General features: G+C 40.5%; 1 protein-coding gene across 3 annotated transcripts in view; it reads left to right on the forward strand.

Annotated features, from left to right (window-relative positions):
• LNX2 (ligand of numb-protein X 2) overlaps positions 1-16,103 on the forward strand; it is a 59,058-nt gene extending 42,955 nt beyond the window's left edge. The window contains exons 5-11 of one of the 3 annotated variants that reach the window (XM_086739475.1): positions 2,477-2,848; positions 4,350-4,496; positions 6,617-6,794; positions 8,606-8,837; positions 10,605-10,763; positions 13,703-13,878; positions 13,974-16,103. In XM_086739475.1, the coding sequence (XP_086595601.1) occupies positions 2,477-2,848; positions 4,350-4,496; positions 6,617-6,794; positions 8,606-8,837; positions 10,605-10,763; positions 13,703-13,838 (1,224 nt within the window). In that variant the 3' untranslated portion in view covers positions 13,839-13,878; positions 13,974-16,103. Of the gene's footprint in view, positions 1-2,476; positions 2,849-4,349; positions 4,497-6,616; positions 6,795-8,605; positions 8,838-10,604; positions 10,764-13,702 lie in introns of all 3 variants that reach the window. The other 2 variants (XM_086739476.1, XM_086739474.1) reach the window with 2 other exon arrangements.
• The last annotated feature ends 852 nt before the right edge of the window (positions 16,104-16,955 follow it).

A 16,955-nucleotide genomic window follows, 5' to 3' on the forward strand; every position in this document is an offset into this window, starting at 1 on the left:
CCGTCAGAGTCCTTCTGTCATGCTGAGGGAGAGGTACAGGAGGTAAAAGCCAAGCTTTTTGGAAAATACAGTATCTTTATTGCTTTGAATTTACCTGTGCAGGTACGGAGCTGTTGTCTTAAAATGACCAGGCTCAATCTCTGCCAACTGTAATTAAATACAGAGTTAGATGCAGCTCAGCATGCTCACTTCAGTCAGGTATTTCTGAAAATGTCTTCAAAGGTTTTTATGAGCAGTAAAGGACTAAAAGAAAGCCAGAAAGGACTGCAAGGTGAAACTCAGCATTTTCTTGCCCAGTCAGACAAGGGGTATTACCATTTCAAGATTTGAGGGAACAGCATTTAGTAAAAACGACCTAAAAGTGTATGTTGTCTGCAAGGTATAGATAGGTGCCTAACATTTTCAAAGTGCTCTACAAATGGTCCCTTTTTTGTGCTGGACTATGATTGTAATTCATGTAAAACACATCCTAATGAGAATCTCTTTCTCCGAGAAATGCTAAGGCGTTTTTATTCTGAGATTGTGAACTGCCTGGTAGAAATAAGAATTACATTTTATTGCACGTACTCTTCTGTGCCCTTTGAATGCTTCCATATTTTATGCATTTACCTTAGCTAGTGACAGCTAAAAATAAAACTAGATTTAATTTAAAGGCTCTGACGGATGAGCTCTAGTGAGTTTTGCTGGTGGCAGCTCTAAATGTTATTTCCCCTAGCTATGCCTCCTTTCCCTCTGCCCAAGGTTAGAGCCTGTCTGGGGGCAGTAGCAGACCAGGACGTGGCCATGTTTCAGTGTCTGGGCTTGTGATGCTGCCAGGAGCGGTCGCTTTGGGCCGAGCATCTATCTGGAGGATGGAGGGGGCTCAGGGAGGGCTACCTCCTCCTGCTTCGCTGCTGGAGTAACAGCCTCTCACAGGAGTAGAGAGCCTCTCACAGGAGTGGTGGATATGGCTACGCCTTTGCCACACTGAAGCCACCACGGCCAAATTGTTTGCCGTTGACCTCTTGGAGCCCCTCAACTCAGACGCATGATGTAAATGTGGCAGCTGTCATACCTAGATTTCTGGGTCCTTTCTCTTCCTATTTTTTTTAAAGTGTTAATATTGCTATTAGGTGATTGCAAGCTGAAAGTTTATATTTTTACTTACTTACTTTACAGTGGGGATCATTAAAAGGTTTGGGTAAGGCAGGTCAGTATAATCTATTTGGTGTTGGTTTCTGTCTGCTGAAATGACGGGGCAAGGATTCCTCTATCAGGGCACAATCATATGTGCAAAGGATGAAGTTTTAGTGCTAACTTTGAGCCCCTTCTTACAGAACACAGCAAATACAGCTTTGGTGCTGCTTTTTGTGGTGCTCCTGTTTTCTGCCAAATGTCATTGTACTGTCAAGTTTTATCTTAACTTTGTAGTGCAAGAAATGAATGAAGATTACTGATCTTTGTATCAGTGGGCCACATAAAAAACACAATTCTTGTTTATAGGGAGGGAAAGTTTAATCTATGTTTCATTTACAACTGAATTTTGAGTGATACAGGTTATAAGTCTGAAACTGACCTAGTTGAAGTCAATGGAAAATATCAGAAGTTCATGCTAACTTCTCAACTTTGTTGAGAATGAGTACAACCACCTTTTTCTACTGTTTTAATGAACACGTTTCATTATTTTATGGCTATTATTTTATAGTTCTAAGTTATGCTGGGCTTGACACTGAAAGCACACACAAAGTTCTTGGGACAAGAACAAACAATGTAAAGATTTAAGGAAGACAAGCGTAGGAGACCAGGAGAAAAAAAACTCTGGACTATGATCATAGAATCATAGAATCTTTAAGGTTGGAAGAGACCTCCAAGATCATGAAGTCCAACTGTAAACCTAACACCACCATGTTCACTAAACCATGTCCTGAAGGGCCACATCTACCTGTTCTTTGGACACCTTCAGGGATGGTGACTCCACCACTTCCTTGGGCAGCCTGTTCCAGTGATGACAGAAAATGTTCACTGTTAGAGAGATGTTGTCACCTTTGTAGGAAAAGGCCTCAGGTTACGCCAGGGAAAGTCTGGATTGGATATCAGGAAAAATGTCTTCACTGAAAGAGTTGTCAAGCATTGGAACAGGCTGCCCAGGGAAGTGGTGGAGTCACCGTCCCTGGAGGTATTTAAAAGATGTATAGATGGGGTGCTTAGGGACATGGTTTAGTGGTGGGCTTGGCAGTGTTAGGTTAACTATTGGACTTGATGATCTTAAGGGTCTTTTCCGACCTAAAAATAGGTTTGTAGATTGAGCAACCGAAGTCAGTTTGCAGGAGAGGATGGAAGGACGAGAGAGGAAGCCTGGTAGGGTAGATACGTAGGTTGCTCCAAGGTGGTTTTGCAATGAGCTCTGAATTTAGTTTGGAAAGGACTTTATTTGCGTAACTGGGAACAATTAAACACGTGAAAATATCATTCAGATTTTGTTTTTGTTGTTTTGCAGGTCAATAGCTTTGACATAAGCAACGTGTCTCACAACCACGCTCGAGCTGTGCTTTCCCAGCCTTGCTCGGTGCTGCACCTCACCGTGCTGCGAGAGAGGCGGTTCGGCAGCCGCACGCACAACCACGTGGACTCCACTGGCTCCTTGCGGGAAGACAGCTTTCAAGTGACACTCCATAAACGTGACTCCAGCGAGCAGCTTGGCATTAAACTTGTACGCAGAACAGATGAGCCGGGAGTTTTTATTCTCGACCTTTTGGAAGGGGGGTTGGCTGCTCAAGACGGCAGGCTCTGCAGCAACGACCGCGTACTTGCAATCAATGGACATGACTTGAAGCATGGGACACCTGAGCTTGCTGCTCAGGTTATACAGGTAATTTGCATTCCCTACTTGAGTCCTTAGTTCAGCTTTATTTCTTGGGCAAAGCCTGGGGTAGAACCTGTCCTGGACAGAACAGCTTGGGTGACGCCTAAAAGCCCGCAGCGATGCAATTTGCTGTGATTTATGTTCTGGAAATAATAGTGCAAAACAAGGTCTGCCTTGGCACCCAGCAGATGAACTTCAGCTTCTCAGAAGTGGAAAGTGCATTAGTTTTCCCTGACATACAGCCCGAAGGTTAGAAAGACTGCTCATGTGAGCAAGGAGAGTACCGTGTAGCCCATTGTTTAGCAGAAAAAAACCCCTGAGGATTATTATTATATTTATGTTTGTACTGTAATTTTAATCTCTCAGCAAGCTCTAGAGAAGTGGGCTTTGTTTTGTATTGATTTGCCTGTGCATAGAATTGAGGTTAAAACAGAAAAGTAATTGTCAGACTTTGTAGAGGCAACAGGTAGCACCTGGGAAGAAAAAAAATAGGTCTTCCATGAGTCTCGTGCAGTAAAACTCGTTTTCTGAGTGTTTAAGAAAGGGCTGTTCCCAATGTCTGGCTCTGCTCTGGACACAAATATTACCCAAAGCTTGATGCAGTCTGACATATGACCCTTCCTGTTGCTGCAGGAAAACCTTTACTCCATGCCTTTCTCCTAGTATGTAAGGAAACAACTGCAGCACGTTGCTACTTCCTGCTGAAGGGTTGTTGGTAAAAACTACTCTGGTTTTAGGAAAGTTGGAATGGACCAGTAGTAGATTTCTGCAGTCTAGTGCTTTGCTTAACCCAGCGCCACATAGAGAGCTGCGATACTAAATGAGTAGTAAATGTTTGTTTCAGGTATCATTTTAAGAGCTTCCATTGCAGTTAAAAGAAAATAACAATGATCTTGGGAACTGTAATTTCAGCTTCCCAGGTTTTGGATGCAGTGAAGTGCTCAGAATTTTACACTGAGAAACTTTTATCTATTGAGATGTATTTTTGCAGCAATAGAAGGAGTTGATGTTTCATTTAACATCTGATATCCAAGTCTCCTGATATTCCCCAGACTCCAGAATTTGATGGTCTGCTCATACATAGCAGAGGTGTTCAGAGCGTTTGACCAAAATCTGCAGACCCTGGAGCTGTCACATGGGCATGTCTGTCTTTCATTGCTGTGTTTTGCAGAAATTTGCAGAGGCTGCAAATGGAATTGGGTGATTTTTAATGTTCAAAGCTTCATAACTCAAAGTGAGAAACATCTTTTTGCAAAGAATTTCCAGTTGATACAGATGTAACACCGGGGGATAAGCAGGAGTGTTAATATCCCCTCCGTTCTGGAGGGGATTGCAACAAGAAGCAAGTAAGGGACTGTGCAGTCTAAGCAGTTTGTGGTACCCCCAGGATCTGGAAGACAAATTCTACTGTCATCTTGTTTCATATTTCATCTCATGTTTTCCTCCCTCTCTGCTAATTATATCAGTATCCTATCAACTTCATTACTTTGTTTTATATATTCGACAGGCTAGTGGGGAGAGAGTGAATTTGATCATCTCTAGACCCCTGAAGTCACAGACGCTCTGTATTACCCGAGACACTGGGACTCACAACAGCAACCCACACCAACACCAGTCCCAGCAGCTGTTTCACAGCAGACCCAACTCACATAAGGTTGGTGTTTCTCTTTCTAAGAGGTATAAATATGATTTTAGTTTTGTGATGGTCAAAGTGTGTAGCAAGGTAAGATTGGAAGAAAGGGTTGTATCTTCTTTTTTACCTACTTCTTTTTTCTTTTTTAATCGACTTCCAAGTACTCAAGTCCTGCCTTGTGTCTGGAGTGCAAACAAAAGATATGCAACAGCTTTTCAGTATGTTTTGGGATTTGCCAACTGCAGTGAAAGAAGAAAGTTCTCTGAGCTCATATGGCCGCAGTTGTTAGACCTTGTCTAAGACAGTGGCTCGTGTTACTGCTGCATGGGAGAAGAGCTGTCATTCAAGAGCATTAATTTTTGTTGCCTCTGTGCTGGCTGCAACCAGCAAGGACAGCAGATGTGGTGCACACCATCCAGCATATAGAGAGCGTGTTGGAGGTGTGTGTCATCTCCTCCATGAGCCAGCAGTGCTGGCTGCAAGACTGCTGAGTTCTGCAGAGTCAAACAGGGAGAGAAAGGCAGAATGAAGAGACTTCCCTGAAGCTAGTGTGAAATTATCTGGAAGACCTGTAGAAATAGAGCCTATGCTGGAGATGTTCTTGTAGTTAGGAAAAAAAAAATGACTTCTTACTGTTGAGAAGTTGATTTTGTGAAATAATTGTCATGTCGACCATGTCAACCAAGCCACCTTTCTTGCTGTCCACTCTGTTAGCATCACTGTTTAACATCATACTTCTGTTGGGAGGCTTTACATGTGTTGATAGTATTTTCTTTCAAAAGTTATGTAATTTTAGAAAAGAACAAGTGAGGCTCTAGGAAGCTCATTTTCTTCCTGAGAGACAAAAGTTAGTACTTGCTACAACATTAGGCCATATCAACACAATAATTACAGCTCACCTATATGAGCGCTTGATATCTATATAGATATATATAGATATTCATCTATATCTGCCAGCCTGGGTTGTGTTCATATCACAATTCCATGGTTAATCTGTTGGCTGAGCTGATTTTCCTCATGTATCCATATTCCGTGCAATATATCTTTGCCTCTCATTAACCTATAGTTGGCTTAGCAGTCTTGTGGCTTAAAAAAATGTTAATATAATTGCATGGCACCAGTCACTTAAGAAGGAGCTGTCTTTGTAAGCTATGCTGTGTATAGCTACATCTGTGATTAACATGTATATACGAGGAGCAGAGCGAGTCAGAAGGAGTATGTGGCACTGAAAGTGAAAGAAAGCAGTGTTGCCATTTCCAAGATAAATAAACATTTGTAGCTGGAAAAATCTTCCAGGTTATTTCTTTGGTTATTTTGTATTCCTTGCAAGTATTCTGTTGATTTAAGATGCTACTGTAGGTGTATGTGCAGTGATTTGAATGTACCACTAAATATCCTGAAGAGGAAGAGTTGCAGCTTATAAAATATACTTTGATTCAGATTTAGATCCATTTGATGGGGCAAAACTCAATACAGGCTAAACTTTATAATTCAAGTGTTAGAAGATGAAATACAGAATCTCTTTTTGCTTCAAGTTTGGGTCTTCGTTGTAATCATTAGGGAGTCTGCACAAGGCACCCATTACCAGCCTATAGCATTGATTGGCCTTAGTTACTTTGTGCTCTGGAAGATTCTACGTACCAGCTGCAAAAAGAAAACATGACGTATAAGGGCTTTAAATGGTCTCTCTTTGTTTGCGTGAAAACACATGTGTTTTCATTTCTGAAGAGCTTCTTTGTAGTTCTGGGCCATATTCTACTGATAAATGAGATAATGCTGATGTTCGCCAAAACATCAAAAGATTTGTTTCTGGCTTGTGTCCACTCTTTTGACCATATGATTTTGTAGTGCAATCCTGAAATTTAGCCTATTCCTGTGTGGGATGTGAAGAGAAACTGGAGTGAGATTTTCAAGATGGACCTTTATAAACTTTCTGTCTATATTTAGGTATCTACATGAGTGGCTTTTTTGTTATTTCTTTTTCTGACTTGGAGGAAATCCAGTCAAAGCTGATTTGTACTACTTAGTCCTTTTAAACCATATTATTAAAGTGCCAAAGTATACCTTTGGGGTGTACTGAGTTGTGTTTTGTTCTAGTTTTTTTTTAAGTTTTAACAATGTTATTTATTCTTGTCAAACAGGATCTCTCCCAGTGTGTTACATGCCAAGAAAAGCACATTACTGTGAAAAAAGAGCCCCATGAATCTCTGGGAATGACAGTGGCAGGAGGCCGAGGCAGCAAAAGTGGCGAACTGCCCATCTTTGTGACAAGTGTACAGCCTCACGGGTGTTTGGCAAGAGACGGCAGGATTAAACGAGGTGGGGCTTGGCTTTCCTGGTGGCACGAGTGGCCTCTTGATTGCTGTTTGATGAGTGTGTTCTCTGGAATCAGACAGTGTCAAAAAGTCTATTCACAGAGGTAGGGAAGTGCTGATGGATGCTTTTCTTCATGTTTCAATAATGGAAATATGGTATTTAGTATCACATTTCCACCTTTTCTAGGAAAGGGATGTTTAGAGAACGATAGCAGGGGAAACGGATAAGACCAGGAAATGTCTGATTAAAATCTTTAAAGCTGACGGTATGACGGTAAGCCACTGAGCTGAAGGTCTGGTGCAATGCTTTGTACTGTAGTGCACGCATCCTGTTTTTGTGTTTAATGTGGTGGGCTGGGCTGTGTCTCTGTTCAAGGAATGTCCGCTCCTCAGGCATTCAGTGTAATATCTGAACAGCAGAGATGCTCTGATGACAGGCCACAGCTCACCCGTGCTAAGTTTACCCCCAAAGCTACATCACTGTTGACCCTGGTTCCTGAATGCTTTCTTATCCTCTGGAGCAGCTTGGGTTTGTCGGTCTTCAGGGGTGCTATAGCACTCATCAGTTTTCCTCGGCTTTGCAGATGGGAACTGGGAGGTGGAGGTTAGCCTCAGCGTGGGTGAGGCAATCCTGCCTGATCAATAGCAAAGCATTTGATGGTTAAAACATACTGTGCCGTATGTGAAACAAGGACTGCCTATGGGATCTCTGCGATTCAGAGTTCACAGAATTGTTTTCTGAAAGAAATGTAGGGAAAAAAAAAACTTCACAGATTGCAAATTTAAGAAGAACAGTGTGGGTGCATCTATATATGCTTCTGAGAGAGGGAGATCTACACCCACATACCAATGGGGTACTTTTCCTGTACTACTATGAAAAACACACTTGATGGAAGAATCGCAATTGCTCTTTCATTGTGTAAAATCAAAGTAGCCACAGCAGCAACAAAAGTGATTTCAAGTTGAGCTGCACCTCAACTTTAGCTTTCCCTGGGAGGAAAAAGCTTTTTAAAAATGAGTCTTGTTCCAAATGTGACCCAGGTGGGTTGTTTTTTGTTTGGTTTTTTTTTTTTTGCTTTGATTTTTGTGGCTTTCATTGGTAAGTGAGACATTGTGTGAAAGAGGAGACTGTCACTGCTTGGACAGTAAATAACATTCTTGTTTTCATCCTGAGGCTTTCTAGAAATATTCTGAAATAAAATATTGTGGCAATTTTTTTAGTGGCTTCAACTCTTTCCAGATTGTCTTTGTAGAGATGCTCGCTCTTTCTTCTAATGGACTGGGTTTTGTACCAACCTTTCCAGTCGTTTTTTAATTCCATTTTGTTCTCCCAAGTAACAAGTTAGAAAAAGCAGAAGACCTAAAGCACCCAATGGAGCCTCACTTATTTACAAGACTTGGTTACTTTGTGGTGCCTGTATTGTTCCTTCCATCATTCTTCCTTCCCTTTTAAAATTAGGGTGGACCTAAGAGCCACCACTGGAAATTATTATCTAGTAGCATCTGCTGTAGCAGTTGCAGCTGAGATGGTGAGGTGCTTTGGTAATTTCTGTCTTAAATTTTCAAGGCAATATACCATGGAAGTCACAGCGTTTGAGATGTTATGTGGAAATAAGTGATACTGATCCAGCTTAATAGTTCAATACATTGTTTCCAACTGGCAGTATAAGGCTTCAGAGCTATTCACATTCCCAGGCTGTTCAGACTGTCTCAGCTCCAAAAAATACAGTATTATATGAAACCTTGGTGCAGGAGGTGCTGTTGGTAGGAGCGACTCTGACAAACTGATGTGTTCTCACTTGCGTCTTTGAACAGGTGATGTGCTGCTGAACATCAATGGCATTGATTTGACCAACCTAAGTCACAGCGAGGCAGTAGCCATGCTGAAAGCCAGTGCTGCCTCTTCAGTAGTCGCCCTGAAAGCTCTGGAAGTCCAGATTCTAGAAGAGCAGCCCCAAGCTAATGAGGAACAATTGAGTACCATCAGTGAAAATGAATATGATGCCAGCTGGTCACCATCGTGGGTCATGTGGCTAGGCCTTCCAAGGTACAGAATTAATTGATAAAGTAATTAGTTACCTATTTTAAGCGAAGTCTGAGAAAGCTACAAAACCAGAGACCTTATTAGTTGTGGCACATCTACCCTTATTTCCGCCTGACCGACCATCTCAACTATATTCTGTTGGCAGTGTGCTTAGGAAGAGGCCTGTGAACAGCAGCAATGTTTCCTTAGGAAACTAGAAGAGAAACAGACTTGGTTTATCCCTTCACAAACCGTAGTAACTACCCACAGGGATTCTTCTAATTGAACACAAAGTCATATTTTCCATTGCTTAACCATATCGTAACTTCCAGTAGAATATGCAAAACCAGAGAGGTTATTAATAAAAACACAAAGTATTTAGCCACGTGTCTTTTTGCTAATCTGCTACCTAATTTTACAAGGCAAAATATACAACTTGAAAATCTTGGATCAGACTTGCCATTCTCACAGACTCTTGACACAGGTCTCTTACACAGGTACAAGCCCTTAGTTACAAATCCTCATGTATTTTTTTTCAAGAACCCAGTACCATCTCTGCCAAACACAAACTCTCTGAGATTTGCAGCGAGCTCCCTCCCCTTGACTAATGTGCAGTCTGCTGAACATCACCATGTTTCATTTTTACTCTTCTGTTTTTCACTCCCTTCTGGCTACAGCTATAAGCTCATTCCAGCATTGCTTGCTATCAAGAAGATCTTCCACTACAGCGAATAGTGCTGTTAACTTCAGTCAGCAGATTTATTGCAGATTTATTCCTCTCCCTCTGATAGAGTTACTGGGCTCAGGTCTGTAGTTTTAATGTAAAACCCCAAGAACTGGGTATATTGGTAGTAGAATGCAGTTTAAGATAACAGAACCATGCATTTGCCCTCCAAAGATTTCACACTTTTTCTGAGTTTTACTGTCAATTTATTTATCTTCCATTAAAGTATTAGTGAGTTACCTAATCTCAATAAACAGCTCCGAGTTTTGCCAAATGTGCTTCCTTTCCATGCTTCAGGAGTGGTTTATTGCTTATATACTACAGATGCCCATGCATCGTTCTTAAGGTTATGCTGTGCATTGTGCTGCTGTTCTTTAAAGGACTGTTGTATATCAGTAAAGAACTTGGCATCTTTTTTACCCAAAAGTTAATTTCGGTGTTGTTTTGTTTTAATTTACAGTCATTGCCAATTTCATTAGCAAAAATGAATTTTCACTGGGGGAGATAACATATATCAGTACAGTTAGTGAAACATGATGTGGACTATTTACATTCTGTGTAATAAAACGGTTAATTATTTATACTTTCATTACTGGTGATGCATCAGTTCAGAGATAGAGAAGATGATGCATGGATTTTTTGCTCTTTACTTAAAGTAGAAAAAGCCTAACCTGGCTAGGGGTGGAAGAAAAATGCACCACGTTTTTGACTTGCAAACTAAACACATTAGGTATCCATTTTCCACCCACACTCATACCACCTGTGAAATTCCTAAAATGCAATTCTGTTATTGTCAGTTTACAGAGTTAACTGTGTTTAAGTAATTATTCTAGCTGCATTATTACTTTTAAAACACTTTTCTGTCTCAAGATTGTGGGTTTTTTTTTAGTAATTGGTTTGAATATTGCAAAATTGCTCTGGGAACAGAAGTCTAATTACCATCCCTCCCCATGGTGGGGGATGGATGGTGGGAAGGATGAAACAGCAGGTGTTATGCCTACTAGAAAAATATCTACACGTGGTATACACGACTTTTTCTCTTGCTGTCCTGTGCTTCCATTCCACAGCTGCCTACATAGCTGCCATGACGTGGTACTGCGGCGGAGCAATTTAGGGAGCTGGGGTTTCAGCATTGTTGGTGGCTACGAGGAGAATCACACAAACCAGCCTTTCTTCATTAAAACGATTGTTCTCGGAACTCCCGCGTACTTTGATGGAAGATTAAAGTAAGCTAAAATAACAGTAGTAATAATAATCAACACTTCTTAAATAGTTTTGTGCTGGTGCAACTAATTGCTTAATGACATACGCTGTAGCATCTCTTGTTGGGGAGGGTCATGCAGCCCAGTAGTGCTTTGCCTTCCTGATGAGTGCTGCAGGGAAGTGTGGGGTGTTTCTGCTGGGGAAAGGGCATCTGTCAGAGGTAGTGCTTGTGCTGACATCTCTGCTATCTCCTGTCCTCCTCCCCAGCTGTGGTGCTGATGTCACCTGCTGTCTCTCTCTCCCAGTTGAACCCTTCTTCAGGACAAGAGATATTGCAAAATGTGTATGTGCAGAGCTGGCTAGTTTGTAAAATTTTTGTCTTCCTAGAGAACAGCTAAAAAAATGAGAATGAACTTCTGTAATGTGGGGAAAACTGCTTTATCCTTTCATATAGCCTTCTGAAGCCATTGCTGAAAACTTTGGTACTGAAGATGGGTGCTGCTGCTTTAATAGAAAGGCAAGAAAGTAGATGAAAAAGATCTCTGAGAAGATCATTAAGTAACCGAGTCTCCGTACCAGTGCCCTGAGAGTCATTAGTTGGCAGGAAAGATACTAATAAATGGGACAAGTTCAGCAGAGGCCCCTGAAATGGTGGGAGTTGAGGCACTTGTCCATGATGAGAGGGCTTCAGGGGCATCTAACAGCCCCTTCCAATACCTACAAGAAGATTATCAAGGAGAGTGAGCCTGGGCTTTTCACAGTGATGCAGGATGAGAGGACAAGAGACAGTGGGCACAAGTGGAACAAAAGAGGCTGAGACTGGTTTTTAAGGAGAAACTATTTCCCCATGAGGACAGTCAGGCAGTGGCACAAGTTATGTGGTCTCTGCCCTTGGAGGTTTCTGAGACTTGACTGGATAAAGCCCTGAGGCACCTGGTCAGATCTCACAACTGACCTTGCTGTGAGTAGAAGGTGGGACTACAGACCTCCTGAGGTCCCTTCTGACCTTAAAGATTATATGATTTTACTTACACATTATGTTTGGGTGTAACTCCCAGGTCTAGTATCCATATATGCATCTTAGCCCAATATAGGATTAGTTCAGAACTAGGACTTAGAATTCCTATTAAAGGCTCTCTTGTTCATAACCTGATTTTTTTTTTCTCAAGGTGGCAGTAAAGAATATGCAATTTAAAGTTTTATGGCATGATTTTTACATGTAGATTTACTTACCAAGTAACTTAAGAAAAAAAAAACTTATGCCTAGAGCCTTGACAGTAATTGATTTTTCTGTTCAATGACTAAATAAATGAAAAAAATAGCTTGGCTACACACAAATTTACTTTTTTTTTTGGCCAACTATGAAACAGTTTGGATTAAATGAAAGATTTTGGTTCCATCTAAAGTAAATAAGTTCAGATTGGGGACTTAATAACTAGAAGTCTTCAGACAAAAGAAAATTCAAGCATCATTCCTATGAAGGAGGGAAGAGTGGTTGTGGTCACACTTACTCCCCTGTAAGAAATTGAAAAGATGCGATAGAATCATAGAATAGTTTGGGTTGGAAGGGACCTTTAAAGGTCATCCAGTCCAACCCTCCTGCAAGGAGCAGGGACATCTCCAACCAGATCAGGTTGCTCAGAGCCCCGTCCAACCTGGCCTTGAATGTTTCCAGGGAAATACCACCTCTCTGATATTGTGATACAGTACTCTCTGTTCAAATGTACTGTCTCCCTGAGAATATAGAGTTAAAAATGGGCCATCGACAAGGGACAGCTCCTTAGAACTTGCACCATGAGTTACCGTGGGGCAGGTCTTGAAGCTGTTCTGTTTTGTTTAAATAATCTGAATGTTTTGTTAGACTAGAAGAGGAAAGGAGTAAATAACTTCACAGTTCAATAGTTAAGACAGTTTTCTGCCTATATGACCTGTCTGGTGTGATTTTATAGAAGGTGAAACGACTTCAGCAGAAAGGCTGAGTGAGTGAGATCCCCACTCAGTGAACTGTAGCATTGTGGTTTGGGTGATGGGGTACCTTGGTTCAGGCAGAGAAGGATTTTTGAATGCATATTTTACTGGTGTTGGTCACACTGCCTCTTCTTCCTCTGTTCTGCCTTAGTGGAGGGCACCAGGAGAGCTCAGGAGAGCATCTTTTTGCCATCCATTTTGGTACCTCCAATAGCTGGGAGGATCAGTTTCAGGAAGAGTCCTGTTAATCTCCAGAGTCATGTTCCGCTGCTCTGGGGGATACCAAACACACACTTAAGTCACAGAGAAGAGATGCTTGGAGATGGAGCATGCTCAATGTAGGAAGAACTTAGGGTCTTTTTTGAAGTTTCTCCTGAGCTTGTAAAAACTGAAACTTAATCCTTCGAGGTCAATTTTCTCAAGGCCGGCAAACAACACCCTTTGAAATTTCTGTTCCCTGCTTCAAAACACAGAGATGCTACAGCTTCTCAGTTGAACCATCTGCTGAGGGAGATTTCAAGCCAAATAGTTACATTTGACAAAATCATAAGCCATCAAAAACACAGTTCTCTGTTGGAATGCGGTTGGTAACCATAAGTATCTTTACTTACACCTCCTACAGTAAAGGCGTGTTTGGTGTAAATGTGTTATAATCCACACAAACAAACAGAAATGCTTCTGTCATGCACATGCTGTCTCATTATCTTCTTTTGACTCTATTAGAACTTGCCAGCTCTCTCCTCACATTTCCCTATAGGTCAGCTCTGAATGCAGAACTATTTTTGTATTAGAATTGAAATCCAGTGATTTGAGAATTTCCAAGATTAGTTTCAGTAGTAAAACAGACTTAAAATTGAACCCTTTGGGGTTTTTTAGCTACACTTCCAACCTGATGGAAACCTATCCCCACAGGTGAAGCGCTGTTTGTTGGTGCATACTAGTTACTGCAGAGCAGTAATCATCTTTTTTTTTTTTTTTTTCCTTGTGTTTTTAGGTGTGGTGATATGATTGTTGCTGTAAATGGACTGTCCACGGTTGGAATGAGCCATTCTGCACTCGTTCCCATGCTGAAGGAGCAGAGAAATAAAGTGACTCTAACGGTGATTTGCTGGCCTGGAAGCCTCATATAGATTTGTGAATCACTTTGGTTCAAGCAGTTTCTTTTTCTAGGTAGCTGGCACAAAAATCTCCTCTGTCTTTTTCTCCCCTATTGATACAGCTGGTTATAAGCAGGGCCAAAACTGCTGGATTTTTTTTTCTCACAGGCCTCTCACTCACTCTGTGTATCTTTCTATCCTGAAATAGCCGTTTCTGTTTGCTGTATCCGTTGCTGATGCAAATGAAAATATACACGAGCTCACAGAGAAACTGCCACTCCGATATGGCTGTCATTGAGCTTTCCTCACCAGGCTTGTAGAGTCAGCAGAAGAACTTACTGGTTCTTTGGGTTTCTCTGCACAGTCCTCAAATCATATGTGATATATCTAAATGTAATAGCCGTGTGCCCATTCTTCCCTAAGAAGAGACGATGTGTCGGTACCACAATGACACATCTATGTGCTGCTGTGAATCAAAATCCGTTTCCAAAGGTACGTCTCTTCATTTTGTAAGCCTTTCCATTTTTGATTCAGTATTTCAGACTGATTCAAGAAATCCGTGCTAATCCTCAGAAATTACTTGGGCCCCCAAGTTTTATTTGCTGGGCATCAGTGTTCGTAGAAAAGTAGGACAAAAGCCTGATATTACTGGAATTTTTATAAAGTGCAATAATTGGACTCTTTGTTAGGAAACTTTAATACATTACAGAGTTTGTATCCTATAATGACAAGAAATATGGAAGTAATTATTGTTGCAGCGCTGGCAAGAATACACGTGCCCGAGGTCACCTTTGAGTGAATGGCTTGCAGTATTAGACTTTACTTTACAAATTAATGTTTTGCTATGTCAGAGAATTTTGATGAACGTTTTTACAAAAATCATTTTTACTGTTTCTATTGTAGTTGTCAGCTCTCTGTATTCGTGTGTGGAAACAATACTTTGACTTGTACTTTCTAAATGAGAGAATTATTTCCAGGGGAAAAAAAAAAAGCAAGCTATTAAGAAACCATATGTTACGGTTTACATATGGGCAGGCTAGAAGGAAGGCTCTTTGAATTCAAGTGCAACTGCAAAGTAAGCTGCAGAGTTCACTCTTATTCTGTCACCTCCTGACAAATGTGCAAATGCCTTGATATCAAATGCTGAAACACTCTGTTGCATTTCAGGATATGGTTGTTTTTTTTTTTTTTTTCTTTAGAGAGCACCTGCTATTAAGTTGTCAGTAAGAGTAATACTATTTGTCTTGGACTGTATGTAGTATTTTTACAAACCAACCTGTAACTTCTAGACTTTGCCTTTCCACGATATTTGTAGGCTAAGCACTCATTTGTTTAAGAAAAGAGGGGTGGAGCGCAGAAAGAAATGTGCTGACCTGGAGCTAACCCTGTGTGTTGTCAGTGTTCTGCATATTTCAAAACGAGCTTCATTTATAAACCAGGTTCCCAACCTGAACTGATTCTATGAATGACATCTGTATTGTATTCTTAATTACCAGAGAATGTATTTGAGAATCACAGCATATTTCAATTGTGAAGCATGAACTTTATTTTCAGATTTAGCCAGTATAATATTGGGGCATATTATCGCATGTCATTAATTCCAGTAGCTTTGTTTTCAAAAGAAATAAAGTTACTCTTTTGCAAAAAAAAAAAAAGTAAAAATCTCATATAAATAAAGTGGTTTTATTCCTCTCTGTAATGTATATTATCAATTTAATTTCGTAATATTAAAATACAAAAGAATGTCCTCTACAGTATATTACTGTACTGAGAATCTTTGTTTCTGAAGCAAACACCAAACTTCTTTGATACTCTAACTGATCTGAGAACAAGTTTCTTCCCACCCCCAGATGCTGTTTAACTGTATACTTTGCTCTTAATGCCAATTTTTTTTGTAAAATACATCTTACTGTAGACTTTAGGGAAGATTTTGACATATGTACTAGATTTAACATTTTTTATTTTAGAAGTTACACTTTTCATTCAAAACCCTGCAAAAATATTTTTTTTTCTTTTATATGTGTATGTAACAAAAGCATGAGTTAGTTTAAACTGTGCAGTTTTGTTTCCATGTGCTGTAGCTTTTGATCAGAACGTCTAGCGATAAAGCCTTTCTGAATTAATTCCTGTCCTGAACAATTTTTCCCTTTTCCCTTGTAGTTGCATAGTTGGGTTTGGTTTTCTGTGCCTTCTGTTTTAAATTATTTCAAGATTTTTTTTTCCAGATATTGCTATCTAATTATATGGTATTAATGAAGGATGAATGAAAATAAAAGTTCATTCTACTCATTGTCATAACTCAAAGTATTGTCTCACTCTTTGCAAAAGATATGGGTAGCTCAATGCAGACTCAGTTTAAAGATTTTTTTTTTTTTTTTCTGCTGTGGTTTATCATAAATTACAGTTAGTGAATGTATCGAAAGAATCTGAGAGTGTGCTTATCCAGCCAGGGTAAGGTGCCAGCTGTTTATCCAGTAATTCCAGCACTGAGAAGTGTTTCTACAGAGGAGGTAAGATCTGTGCCTTATGATACTTGGCTGCAAGCAGGGTTTCTTCTTTCCCCTTCAACGCCAGCTGATACCCATCAGCTAGAGGATGTTTTCACAGCAAAGATTTGATGCAAGGAGACAGTCTTGCTGGAAACATCAGTTTTACAGCTGAAACTCAAGCCTCCTGGTAATCAATTCCCATCTCCATCTCCTGTTGGCAAGTGTGCTCTATCTTTAGACGTCTGTGAAGCTGGAATGAGTCTAAAAGCAATTTCCTAATAATTTGCAGTAAAGTTGCTCAGAACCTGGATTCTTATTCCCTGCATTAGTTAGTGGGTTACAAATAGATGAGTTCCTTTAAAAGAAAACCATCCCTGTGTACAGAAATGCAGAAGAAACTAGCTGCGTCTGCCAGTAAGTTACTAGCTCTTGTACTTCTTGTAAGGTAAGAGCCAGATCATCAGAGTTTTGATTTACAGACAGACGGATGAATTTACTGTTGCATCAGTGAAGGTGTGCAGAGCTGTTGTGTGAGGTGGTGGACCTAGTCATCTGTGTGCTGGAGCTTCATTGAAGGAACACCTTCCCCAAACAAACCTGTGGATGTCCAGCAAAGAACGTAAAACAGTTTTATTCTGCTTCAGAACATGTCAATGAAGCA

The sequence above is a fragment of the Chlamydotis macqueenii genome, chromosome 1 (genome assembly GCF_036417535.1).
Source record: "Chlamydotis macqueenii isolate bChlMac1 chromosome 1, bChlMac1.mat, whole genome shotgun sequence".
NCBI lineage: Eukaryota > Metazoa > Chordata > Aves > Otidiformes > Otididae > Chlamydotis > Chlamydotis macqueenii.